This window comes from Salvia hispanica, chromosome 4 (assembly GCF_023119035.1).
Source record: "Salvia hispanica cultivar TCC Black 2014 chromosome 4, UniMelb_Shisp_WGS_1.0, whole genome shotgun sequence".
Taxonomy (NCBI): domain Eukaryota; kingdom Viridiplantae; phylum Streptophyta; class Magnoliopsida; order Lamiales; family Lamiaceae; genus Salvia; species Salvia hispanica.
The window spans coordinates 26,621,804-26,634,569 of record NC_062968.1 but is presented as its reverse complement, the minus strand read 5'-3'; the positions used below and the strand labels follow the sequence as shown (position 1 = coordinate 26,634,569).

The following is a 12,766-nucleotide window of genomic DNA, read 5'->3' as shown; positions in this document are numbered from 1 at the left end:
AACATACACCTCGTACATCTAATTTAAGTGGCAAGGATATGCATTTCTTATAATCCAATTATGTACTACTACTATTTAACATTAGTCATATCTCAGACGTTTGAATTTTATTTTAATTTCAGAATAAAGAGTCAAATTGTTATTACTATGCAGTCCAAAACGACGCCGTGTGGATGACTTTTGTTTTACCAAAACGAGAGAAAAGAAAGAAAGTGAGAGACTGTTGTTTTTTCCCTCCTTCAATTCCACTCTCACCACTTTAATCCACGCGGCAGCTCAATTCCCGATCCTCGATTTTCTGCAATGGAGACCAATAGAGTGACGATTCCGCTCTTGATTTCGGATTTAGTCGCCGATTGGTCAATTTCCCGATAATTTTGGGAGATTTGTTGCGCAAAATGTGGTTTTTGGTCACTTTTCCGGTAGAGATCTTTTCAGATTCCATTTGTCTATTTATGCTGGTTTTTGAATTGATTAGAATTGTAGGAAAGCTCAACTGTAGTTACTGTTGAAGTTGTTTGAATTATGTTGATTTTTTGGTTGCTTTTTCAGGAGAGATACTGACTGATATGTGAAGGGAATGTTTTCCTCTTTCTGTATATATGTATGTTTCAACATTTCTCTTTACACTTGAAGATTTTGGGGGTACATAATTTATTGCTACTGTGGAGATTTGGGAGCTTCTTAGTGTTTTTTGTTCTATGAGGGAGTCATGTAATGAGCCATTTGTTAGTGCTATCAATCCTCAGTCATGGCTCCAAGTGGAAAGAGGCAAACTCACTAAATTCGTGCCGCAGTCTCCTTCTTCGATGTGAGCACCCTTTCTACTCATCATGCGTGTGTAGAGTGTAATGTATGTGTGTGTTTTGTGGCACTGATTGATTGTGTATTGAGCTGCCTCCTGCTTGATGTGATCATGTGATTGAATATTGAACATGATTTATCAGTTTTTGTAGAGAATAACATGTGTGTGTTTTGTGTGGCTAATTAACTGTGTATTTGGCACGCTACTTCATGTTTGATGTGATTGAGTATTGAACAAGATTTAACATTGTTTGTAGAGAATAAAATGTGTGTGTGTTTTTGTGGCTAATTAATTGGGGTGTTAAGCAGGCTGCTTCATGTTTGATGTGATTGAGTATTGAACAAGATTTAACGTTGTTTGTAGTGAATGACATGTGTGTGTGACTGTGTTTTGTGGGACTAATTAATTGTGTATTAGGCTGGCTGCTTCATGTTTGATGTGATTCAGTATTGACCGAGATTTAGCATTGTTTGTAGAGAATAACATGTGTGTGTGACTGTGTGTTTCGTGTGAATAATTCATTGTGTATTAGGCAGGTTGCTTTGTGCTTGATGTGATTGAATATTGAACGAGATTTAACATTGTTTGTAGAGAATCCCTTATCAAGGTTCCCGAACCTTCAATTCTTCCGTTCTATAAGCCTGTTGATTACGTTAAAGTGCTAGCTGAAATTCATGAAGAACTTGAGGCGTGTCACCCTACAGAAAGGTCGAGTCTTTACTTGCTGCAGTATCAGGTCTTTAAAGGCCTTGGGCAATCAAAGTTGATGCGGAGAAGCCTTCACTCTGCTTGGTCGAAGGCAAGTACAGTTCACGAAAAACTTGTCTTTGGAGCTTGGTTGAAGTATGAGAAGCAAGGTGATGATATAATATCCGACTTGCTGTCCTCTTGTGGTAAATGTGCTAAGGAGTTCGGATCTATAGATATTGCGTCTGAGTTCCCTGTTGTTAAAACTTCAAGTACGCTTGGAATGGTGAGCAGCATTAATCTCCCACGTGTTGTTTCTTTTCAAATCGACGATGAGAGAATAACATGTGAGAGGCATAAGATTGCTGGACTTTCTGCTCCATTTCAAGCGATGCTCAATGGATGCTTCACAGAATCGGTTTGTGATGACGTAGATCTTTCAGAAAACAACATTTCTGCTTCAGGGATGAGAGCAATCAGAGATTTCAGTAAAACGGGAAGTTTAAGTGAACTGGCTCCGAGTCTTTTGCTGGAAATTTTGGTATTTGGAAACAGATTTTGCTGCGAAGGCCTGAAGGATGCTTGTGATCGGAAACTTGCTTCTTTGGTTTTGTGCAGACAGGATGCAGTAGAACTCATTGAATTCGCTCTTGAGCAGAATTCTCCTGTACTAGCTGCCTCTTGTTTGCAAGTGTTTCTACACGAGCTTCCTGACTCACTGAATGACGATCAGGTAGTTGAACTGTTGTGCAGTTTGGATAGGCAACAACGGTCAATAATGGCTGGACCTGCCTCGTTCTCTCTATATTCTTTGTTGGCGGAAGTTTCCATGAATTATAATCCCTCCTCAGACAGAGCAGTTCTTTTCGGTAAGCAGTTGGTAGACGGTGCTGGAAATAGACGGCAGAAAATGATTGCACTTCATCAGTTGGGATGCACTAGACTCCTCAGAAAAGAATGTGCCGAAGCAGAGACGCTGTTTGAAGCTGCTTTGAGTGAAGGGCATGTTTATTCCATTCTCGGGTTAGCCAGGTTATGTCATATGAGAGGGCATAGCAAACAGTCGTACGAAAAGATCAGTTCCGTCATATCCTCTTATACACCTCTTGGATGGATGTATCAAGAGAGATCATTATACTGTGATGTTGATAAACGATGGGAAGAACTCGAGAAAGCTACTGAGCTAGATCCCTCCTTGACTTACCCCTTCATGTATCGAGCTGCATCCATGATGAGAAAGCTGGATGTTCAAGCCGCCCTTGCGGAGATAAACAGGGTTCTTGCCTTCAAACTAGCGTTGGAGTGCTTGGAGCTGCGCTTCTGTTTCTATCTCGCTCTCGAGGATTACCAATCAGCTTTGTGTGATGTGCAAGCGATTCTCACAGTGTCTCCAGATTATAGGATGTTTGGTGGGCGAGTTGGGGCTTCCCAACTCCGCATTCTTGTGCGGGAACATGTCGAGAGCTGGACAACTGCGGATTGCTGGCTACAGCTCTATGATACATGGTCCTTAGTCGATGATATCGGATCACTGTCTGTAATCTATCAGATGCTCGAGTCTGATGCACCGAAGGGCGTTCTATACTTTAGACAGTCTCTACTTCTCCTCAGGTAACTAATGGCTCATATCATTCATCTTTAAACTTTTTTTTATAATTCTGATGAATAATACTATATGTGATCAGATTAAACTGTCCTGAAGCAGCGATGAGGAGTTTGCAGCTAGCTCGTGAGCATGCATCAAGTGAACCCGAAAGATTAGTATACGAGGGGTGGATCTTATACGATACAGGTCATTGCGAAGAAGGGCTACAGAAAGCTGAGGAGTCCATTAAGCTCCAGAGATCTTTTGAAGCTTTTTTCTTAAAAGCTTATGCTTTAGCCGACTCCTGTCAAGATCCGTCTTGCTCGTCCACTGTTGTATTGCTTCTCGAAGAAGCTCTGAAGTGTCCGTCAGATAGACTTCGCAAGGGTCAGGTATGATGCCTTCTTCCCCCTTTGGAATTTCGAATATAGTTTGATTTGTTTAGCCGAAGGTTGCTTCACCTTGAGAAACAGTCCTTGCATCCGTATCGTCTACACGGATTTTGGCGTTCGACTCTTTATTATTGTTTCTCCTTTTCTGTTTCTTGAAGTGGTGTTTACTCTGGGTGATGGCTTAGATAGATAAAATATAGGACAAGCTGATTAATTTTTTGAGTTCGTTTGATCATCTTACCCTTCAAATACTATCGTATTAAGTGTTCGACTAATTTTCTATCCTGATCCAGGCGCTGAACAACCTCGGAAGTGTGTACGTTGACTGTGGGAAGCTCGATGCTGCAGCCGACTGCTACATCAATGCCCTCAAGATCCGGCATACTCGGGCTCACCAGGGCCTCGCCCGTGTCCATTACCTTAGGAACGACAAGAATGCCGCATATGCCGAGATGACCAAGCTGATCGAGAAGGCAATGAACAACGCGTCCGCGTATGAAAAACGGTCAGAGTACTGCGAGCGCGACCTCACGAAGGCGGACCTCGAGATGGTCACCCGCCTCGATCCTCTTCGGGTCTACCCGTACCGTTACAGAGCGGCAGGTTAGAAAAAAAAATGAACTTGTTTGATTTTTCTAAAATCTTCTCTCTCAAACTAAACACCCTTTTCGACTTGCAGTTCTGATGGACAGCCATAAGGATAAGGAAGCCATCGCTGAACTCTCGAGGGCAATAGCGTTCAAGGCGGATCTTCATCTTCTTCACCTCCGGGCTGCGTTCCACGAGCACGTTGGCGATGTTATGGGCGCGCTGCGTGATTGTCGAGCTGCACTCTCCGTCGACCCGAATCATCAAGAGATGCTTGAGCTTCATAGCCGTGTGAACAGCCAAGAACCTTGAGGTTTTTGGGTCAATTGGATTATCCCTCCTAACTTTGAATTTTGTATACTTAAAAATATATTGTTAATAGTATAATTTTATTACCAGGTGCTAAGTTGATGCACTTGTGGTCTTTCTATAAATTTAATCATTATAACATCAATTATATTTAGATAGGGAATGGATTGACTAGAAACTGAGGTAATCAACAGCTCCATTTTGAAAGATTGTCAACATCCGATAAATTTGACAAGTACTACTGTTTTGGTGTCAATTAAAACTAAGGGATGATTGAACCTAATTGACACAAGATAGCAAAGAGCATACATGGGAGGGATGAGATAGTCAACTGATGAAGAACAAACTCGGCCCTACAGACTTGCGTGGTACAAAATTTCAACAAGGCGCGTGCACTCCACCTATACACCTGCAACGTAGTAGTTCGTTAGAACTCCATCCTTACAGTTTCATTTTCTTAGTTCTTTCCCGTTCCCGAGAAAAGAGCACAACAAAGAGGTTGAAGTAAAGCTATATGCAAAATTTAACATCTAAGTGGAACAGCTATGTGATAGCAAAGTCAGTGCAACCTTTGATTATCACTATGAATAAATTTCAGACAGATCTCACAACTGAGGAAGAGATTTAAGGTTCATAGTAATGTGACCAAGCTTACCCATACAAATATATTGATTATACAATTTAATCGATTAATTTCCGGGGCTTGCACAAGCACTCGTGCAACCTTTGGGTTAACAATATGAATAATGTAATGAGATGAGCATGAGTTTTTCCAACAAAAAGTAATCCAATGAGATGATCATTATGGATACTTTACACACAATTTGCTATGATAGAAAACTGGATTGAATATTATAAGGGTTTCAAGGTCTTTCATTCTTTACCTATTCATATCAAGTGTAGATGGATATATTAAAGAAATCAAATCTTGGCCACTATACACAATCATTATGTAAATTATTGTGGCCAGCAAGAAAATAGGTATGTTTCGAGAAAAGTCCAAGTAAGATCTAGTTAAAAGAGCTTTAAAATGAATAATCTCACCTTTGTTACCCAGACCAGTAGAAAGGCAAACTTTCTTCACTGAATCATTTTCCATTGAACTGCACCGTGTAGGGTTAGAAGGATTTCTGATTCGGGTTATGGAAGTGTCAATTCTTGGCAGTTGATTACCCATTTGATGGTTAATATAAACATCCAATCTCGCACACGAGGTCATTCCAGCCTTTCCCTTGCTCTTAAACCTTCACCTAACAGAGATATGAGGAAACAGCAAACAAGAACCAGAAACTCTTTCTAGGTTTATTTTATTCTTGTCAAATTATTCGGGGTACCTGTCTTTTCTCTTCTCAAGGTATCTTTGTACAGATGCTTTTCTGGTTGACGGTCCTTCCACTGATTTGAAGACGAGAATTTACATTAGAATGAAATTTTCTGAAAAATACCATTAAGTTCTTTCACAGCTCATAGCTTTAGTTTCTCTAGATAGCTTGCAGACCATTTTAATATTGCATCAGAGCAAGCACAAATGCAGATTGTATGAACATTAAGGCATTATACACACTAGACCACATTTATTACACAAGTGGTGCAAAATATAGCCATTTTATGCAGAAGTTTCAGAGTGATGAGGCTAATTTATATCAACAATGCCATACGAAGCACAGTGGAGATGTGTTTAGATATGGACACATGGAGCAACAGTTGCAATGTTGCACCAAAATGAAAGCATTTGATGTTACAAAATCTAAATAAATATTCTTTCCCAAAAAGATATTTCACTTAATACTACATGATAAGATCATTTTGCTCAAAGGAAAACATAGTTGAACTCAGACCAAAAATGACAAGGGACCAATACAACTAGTAAAGACAAAACATTTACAGCTAAGCTTGCTCTAACTCTTTGGTTTTATCTTATCGACATTCGACATGATATCATGCTCACCCTATCTATCTAATTCGCATCAACCAAATATCCGGATAACTGAAAACTAGACATTCATCCCTCCAAAGAGCATTATCTGAAGCAGTTACAAGAAGCCCATATCTGTAACACTGGGAAGGAGATCGAAGATTCAATGCCCATCAGCATCATTTCGCCTAGGAGAGGTAACTTGCACTAATTATTGAGTAGTTGATCATCATTGGCCGTTTGGGTTGAGAGTATCTCTTTATGTATCTTGCCACAAATAAATAAAGCAAACTGATGTATTCCCAACGCAATTATACAATAAATAAAAATTGGAATACCAGAATGGCTATTATATAACTAGCAATCCAATACCAGAAGAACTTCAGACAAGTGTCAAAATGCCTACCAGGGGTTTCTTCTCGTAGCTTTTTTGTTTCTTCTCCAGGCAGTGAGGTGCTTTCATTTATTTTCTCTGCAAAACCAATTCAAAAATCCAATAAAGTTAATTGTTAGTGGAGAGTAATTTAAATATTTATATACTCCACTAAATAAAAAGAAAGAGAGCAACAAACTCTTCTAGGAATTCCTGGAACCAATCACAATCAATATAGACGGCTTAAAAGGGTAAGAATAGTCAGCATCAGAACTAGCATTCTTCAGGTTCTCTTACACAGGTGTTAAATATGACTTTCCACATGAACATACACACACCATACAAGCATGTGACCACACAAAAAATGAAGGAAGCCTTGTGAAAATGAATTAAACTGTTAACCGATAGTCCCAAGACAAAGGCATCCATACCTGCTGGGAGAGTTGGCAAGATAAGAACAGCTGAATCCTGATGAGAAGAGCTAACGGTTTTCGGGATGCACGGTAAAGGTTGCAGTCCTACAGAACCATCAACTAGCTGTTCATCCGGAACCTGTAGAGGACTTGCAGCAATATGCATTAATGCCCGTACCTGAGAAATACAACAGTTTGTTATGGTCCCAACATAGTATCCAGTATCCACGGACATCAAGTCAAGCGACAAATGAGGGACAATAACCTCTAAGTAGGGCAACAAAAGCCTCAATACCTTATCTGCGGGGACATCATCATACACATTCACTTTGCCACAATAGAATATTGTCATTTGGCCGATAGGCATATTTCTCGAACCTGGGGTTCTGGAAGAAATAAAATGCTCTCTTCATCAAAAAGGCAGAGTAATGTACTGAATTTAAAGAACAACATAAAAACAAAGAGTACATAACTCATAACTCAGCTAATTTACTGATTTATTGAACATGTCGTTCAGCTCTAGTACTTATCTAGGAAGTAAAATACTTAATTCCAAAAACAACAATTTCACGGTGTAGAATTGAGCAAAATTAGTACAGTAATAACCTAAGCTGAGCAGATTCATCCTTTGCGACGGCAAAACGGCTAGACAAACCACCCGAAGAATCAGGTTTGTCGAGATCTTTCACAGAATGCGGCGTCGTTTCCTCAGCGGATAAAGAATTCTCCGCCTCTGCAGTTGTTCCTCTAGGAACCTACATTTATTAATTAATGAATTAAAAAGGTTTTACTGCAATCACTCAATTCAAATTCAAGGCAGAACATGCGCATACTCTATTATTCATCCATCCATCCCCAAATTCCATCAAACAATTAAATAATGAACCAACGCATAAGAAGAACTACTCACACTCTCCATAGCAACATTGCTGCTGATATCGGTATTGTTAGGGCGCGAAATGCGGAGGCGCTTGCGCGCACCAGCAGCGTCCGAATCCGGCGTCGATTCGAGGAGCGTCTTGAGCATTATCACTTGCTGAATCGCCTGAGACTTGTTCCACGAAGGCCTCCTCATTCCTGCGCCAAACCAAAATTAACGCCAAAAAACAATAACAGCGCCTGATTGTTCGGTACAGCTCGGTACCTTTCTCCTTGAGGTAACGGCGGCAGTCTTCGCGAGTGACCTGAGCAATGTCATCCTCCGTGAGCAGGTGGAGCGGCTTGTCGAGCGGCGACTTAGCGGCGGTCTCCTCCGGCGGCGCGGGGCTAGATTCCGGCATCTATTCCGATGAAGTGGACGATTAGTTCTCCGGCGAAAGCGAGGCGGCAGATCGAGGGCTAAAGAGGGGAATTCGAGCGGAATTGGAGGCTATTTTGGTAAATTCGACGGTGTGGAGCGAGTGTGGGTGGTGGACTGGTGGTTGCGGGAAATATGGCCGCGGCGTCGCAGCTTTGTCATAGTGCGCTATTTCTTTTTTTACTTTTTTCATTTTTTCCTTTTTCTTTATGGGTTTGGTGGTGGGGCCCCGGTGCCATGTAGGTGCATCCCTAGAGTGCCACGTAAGGGTAATCTATTTTATTATAAAATTATTAATAATGTTTATTTATTTTCGACATAACTCGAACGGAATACTCCTTGTTAACCGGATCTCTATACAATAGTACTCTCTCCGTTCCATAAAAGTTAGCCGTATTTCTTTTTAGTCCGTCCCAATAAAGTTGAGTCATTTCCTTTTTTAACTAAAGACAAAACATCTAATTACTCTTATTTTATTCCATCATTTACTTTACTCTCTCTTATCTTTCCTACTTTTTTCATCTCTCTTATTTATTTAATATAAATTCTTAATCTTCGTGCCCAAAAATTTTGTCTCAACTTTTATGGGACGGAGGGAGTATAAAAGAGGAAGTTTTAGGGTATTTAGGGAAATGTTCTTTTAAAATAGATATTATTATTTAAATAAAATTTTTTTTTTATTAAACTGTAGTAAATATTAATTGCATGTTGGTGTGCAGCTTAGATCACCTAATACTTTTCCTGATCCATCCTCTACTCCACCTTTTACTAACATAAGTGAGGGGTCTACCATCATATTTTTTGTTTGTGAGGAGTGGAATAGGAAATGAGTAGAGGTGATCCGAACTGGTTTGTGTGGCCTTTCAATCAGAGAGTTGAGTGAGTGGGAGGTTTTATAAGGGTTATGTGCATAATATTTTTGTAACCGCCACATTTATATGTGTTGTTATCAGGATAAGATAAACATTGCCTCGCTTCTTGTAGGGTTTCGCCGCCGTTCATCTCTTCGTGAGTTTTCTCTTTCGATTCACATTTATCTTTTCTGAGGAGACTGTGACATTTTTGTTGATTATGTTTTAGTTGGTTGCTTAACGGTGAAGAAAAGTACGTGGATTTTGTTAATTTGTTTTTGTTGTTGGAGATTGACTTTTTGCAACCATGCGAAATTTACCCTGGTGTTAATTTGTTTTTCATGGATATTGTTAGTTGATAAGTAGGTGCATCAGAATTTGCATAATGCGACTTTTCGAGATTAGTAGTTGATAAGGCTCGTTTCATGCATTGGTTTATGGTTAAAATTCTGTGCATTTGGGACGCTAATGTGCGTTTATGAGTTCAGGTGCGTAGTAAATCTGCCGGACCTAGGAGTTGCTGTTACCGGACCTGGCAGATGTGAAAGAGATGGAATTGAAGTAAAAATCAGAAGTCGTCGTTCGGACTTGGGAGAATCAAAAGTTAGCGACAGGAGCAAAATGGAGCGAGAGCAGATTATTTTAAATAGTCTTACTCAAGGGCAAGAGCGTCAATTCACCAGAGGGATACCCTAGGGATCAGAGCCTCACATATATAAAGAGCTCAACCTTGAAGAACAAGACAACCACTTCTACTTCGCACTTTAGCTTAAGCTCCCATTCCATTCCGGAGTTCCACATTTCAAATTTCTCATTTCCTTTACTGCGCACTTGGAGATGGAGGATTCTGGCCACCGTGGTTCTCATCATAGTTATTTTGCTGCTGTGTAACACCGTCTTGTGAAGGCGAAGAAACAATCTTTATTTACTTTCGTTTAGTACTTGTTGGTTTTTAAGTTTCATAACTTTAGTTCTTGCTTTGATCTGCTGGATTTGAACCTATTTCTCTTTATTATGGAAGTTTATGTTGGCTTTTATTGGATCTCGCTGAGTTGATCTTTATTTCTCGTTTTTTACTTTCGTTCTTTGTTTATTGTTGGATGTTTGGTGATGAGATCTGTTGGTTTGTTGTTAGAGGTTATGTATTTGCGTATGTAGATGTCTGGAATTGTTGAATCGTGGTGTATTTGAGTTGGAGTTTTGCGTATTTGGTGTTTGTTGTTTACGTTGTGCATGATTATGGCTGTTCACTTTCTGTTTCTGCATCCTTTAGGTCCAGTAGCGTAGATCTGTTAGTTTAGGCTTTAATTTCTCGTTTTAAGTTTAGATCCGAAGCTTGCTCTGTTTTCATGGTGTTTAATACTCTATTTTATCTGCTATTCTCGTTTGATTCCCGAAGAAGATGAAGTTGTTGCTAGTTAGAGCCAGATTTGCTTTATGTCAGTACTTTTTCAGCATGTACTTTACTTTTCTCGCATTGTCCGGTACGATCTGCTTTGTCTTTTTACTTTTCTGCATGCTTTTCCAGACCCTGGTAGTTTAAGGAAATTTGTCTTTACTTTTCGCTTTATGCCTGTCTGTCCAAATTAGGAAAGTCAGTCTAGTTAAGTTAACTCCAGTTGTCTTAGAACTTTAAAATATCTCAGTTTCTCTAAGTCATGCATGTTCTGTACGCTCTCATTTCTTAGACCCAGTAGGTAGAGTAAAGTTTTTCTTATCTCTCAGACCCACTAGTTTTAAGTTCTCGACCCACAAAAATTGCGTGGCAGCAGCCAACCCCTTTTTCTCAAAACATCCTCAAATGCAGTTTCGTAACACCTTCGTTCTCGTGGGATTGATCATTTACTTCCCTGTGCTAAGTTGTAGTATAGTGGGTTGAGGTTTTTGAAGGAATAGAGTGCACCCAACGACCCCTTTCTGATAGTTTCATGATCTTCTAGCCTTTGAAGTCTAGTCGAATCCTGTGAACCTGTTAGATCGAGTGATATCACACACAGCGCAAAACTGCACGTCTACTCTGCTCTCTTCAGTAGTGAAGTGCATTGCCGCATGACCTAAATGAAATTTTAAGATTTAAGCATAAAAAGGTGTTTTCCACCGTCTGATTTGCTTTCCTATAGATTCCAAGTTTTAGTATTACATGAGTGCGTGCAATTCGTGTGTTTAGAGTGGCATTTGATCTTTTGTATACTTTAAAATTTCAAGCTATGTATTTCATTCTCACAGTTAAGGAGCTTGGCTAGAAGAGGTTGAATGATTGACCAATGCAGGAATGTAGATGAGGCATTTTCAAATAAGGTTTCAGATAAGCTGAAACTTTCTGGAAGAGTGCATTGGAGTTGTTGATAGGTTTACATAGCTGATAGTTTCAACTGAATATATAATCAAATTGGGATGTTGAATCTGGCGTATGTGACCTCAATGGGTTCTGAAGTTGACAGCCTGGAGAGGTTACACATTGGCACTAATTATAAATTTGTAACAGTCACATTATTCAGATTTGTTTTGAGGATAACTAGAATAGCTTCTTCATATATTTTGTCTATAAATATGTAAGTTTATTACTCACTTCCACATTACCTTTTCCTTGGACTAACTGCTAAGTGGAGTGAGTGTGAGGTTTTACTAAGAGTTACGTGCATAATATTTTAGCCTATAAATATGTCATTACCTACTTACCTTATAGAACTTAAGCATACAATTTTTACTCTTACCATAGGAGGAAATCTTGACGCCATGGAACTAGAAAGGAGGCAATGGAGCGAAGGCAGCAATGCCAGTACGGAGAAGGCCCCAGTAGTGTGTCAAGGAGAATGAGATATTTATGTTTTCAAATTGGAAGGAGAATAGAGATATGATGAGACTTGAATAGGAGCCGCCGCATAATATGAAGTATGAACCATATATTCAATTTTTATTGTATTGTTTAGAATGGGGTTTAAATTGAGTGATTATAGGGCCATCTGAATGGACCTTTTGTATAATTATTTATGCTTCTAAAATTAATATTGTAATTAGTCACCGAGTGTGTTTTGCTCTCTCCATCCCCCTTCTCTTTTAATTTATTTACTGTATAAGTTTAATTTTATTTTAGCATTTTCTTTTTTATTTTTTAATATTTATTTATTTTTAAATTACATATAATTGTATTTTTTCTCATTTTAGTTACCACGAAAAAAATAAAATATTTCGTGCAACGCACGTGGGTGATACTAGTAAATATAAAATTGCGCTTCGTTGTCAAATAAAAGTGTGTTCATTGGAGACGACGGTTGTGTCCTTTTGTGCTTTCTGTCACTAGCACTGTAACAAGGGTATGAATTTTTACATTTTATTTGTTCTTCGCTAAAATAAAAGTACTCGTATATATATATTTTGGAATAATTGTGATTTAAATTTGATAGACATCTGAAGATTGTGATGAAATAAACTGCAACGAAACATCTATAATACATAATATTCCCGTTTATAAAAAATAGTTGTGGTTATGATCGATACTTCTTTTTATTGCAAAATCGATAAAGTAAGATATGAATAAAGAAAAAAGTGAT

General features: G+C 39.0%; 2 protein-coding genes across 4 annotated transcripts; one reads left to right on the top strand and one right to left on the bottom strand.

The window, feature by feature from the left end:
* The first annotated feature begins 237 nt into the window (after positions 1-237).
* On the top strand, positions 238-4,511 carry LOC125221905 (ETO1-like protein 1). Its single transcript, XM_048124231.1, has 6 exons — positions 238-422; positions 553-811; positions 1,397-3,103; positions 3,178-3,469; positions 3,763-4,072; positions 4,149-4,511. The coding sequence occupies exons 2-6, from the start codon at positions 702-704 to the stop codon at positions 4,367-4,369; spliced, it is 2,640 nt and encodes an 879-aa protein (XP_047980188.1). The 5' UTR covers positions 238-422; positions 553-701; the 3' UTR covers positions 4,370-4,511.
* Positions 4,512-4,545: 34 nt separating this feature from the next.
* On the bottom strand, positions 4,546-8,536 carry LOC125221906 (protein TIFY 4B-like). 3 transcript variants are annotated; one of them, XM_048124233.1, is made up of 10 exons: positions 8,212-8,536; positions 7,978-8,144; positions 7,674-7,822; positions 7,363-7,453; positions 7,086-7,245; positions 6,688-6,753; positions 5,701-5,761; positions 5,540-5,610; positions 5,411-5,469; positions 4,546-4,775 (listed from the first exon to the last, which is right to left on the bottom strand). In XM_048124233.1, the coding sequence occupies exons 1-9, from the start codon at positions 8,345-8,347 to the stop codon at positions 5,447-5,449; spliced, it is 924 nt and encodes a 307-aa protein (XP_047980190.1). In that variant the 5' UTR covers positions 8,348-8,536; the 3' UTR covers positions 4,546-4,775; positions 5,411-5,446. The 3 variants fall into 3 exon arrangements, with proteins under 3 accessions (XP_047980190.1, XP_047980189.1, XP_047980191.1); XM_048124232.1 differs by having other exon boundaries at positions 5,411-5,610; XM_048124234.1 differs by lacking the exons at positions 4,546-4,775; positions 5,411-5,469 and having other exon boundaries at positions 5,476-5,616.
* Between the last annotated feature and the right edge of the window lie 4,230 nt (positions 8,537-12,766).

Coding starts and splice junctions, on each gene's coding strand:
- LOC125221905 (XM_048124231.1), top strand. CDS start 702: ATGAGGGAGTCATGTAATGAGCCATTTGTTAGTGCTATCAATCCTCAG. Junction 812..1,396: donor CCGCAGTCTCCTTCTTCGAT/GTGAGCACCCTT, acceptor CATTGTTTGTAG/AGAATCCCTTATCAAGGTTC. Junction 3,470..3,762: donor ATAGACTTCGCAAGGGTCAG/GTATGATGCCTT, acceptor ATCCTGATCCAG/GCGCTGAACAACCTCGGAAG.
- LOC125221906 (XM_048124232.1), bottom strand. CDS start 8,347: ATGCCGGAATCTAGCCCCGCGCCGCCGGAGGAGACCGCCGCTAAGTCG. Junction 7,246..7,362: donor ATGATGTCCCCGCAGATAAG/GTATTGAGGCTT, acceptor TGTATTTCTCAG/GTACGGGCATTAATGCATAT. Junction 5,611..5,700: donor CTTGAGAAGAGAAAAGACAG/GTACCCCGAATA, acceptor TGTTAGGTGAAG/GTTTAAGAGCAAGGGAAAGG.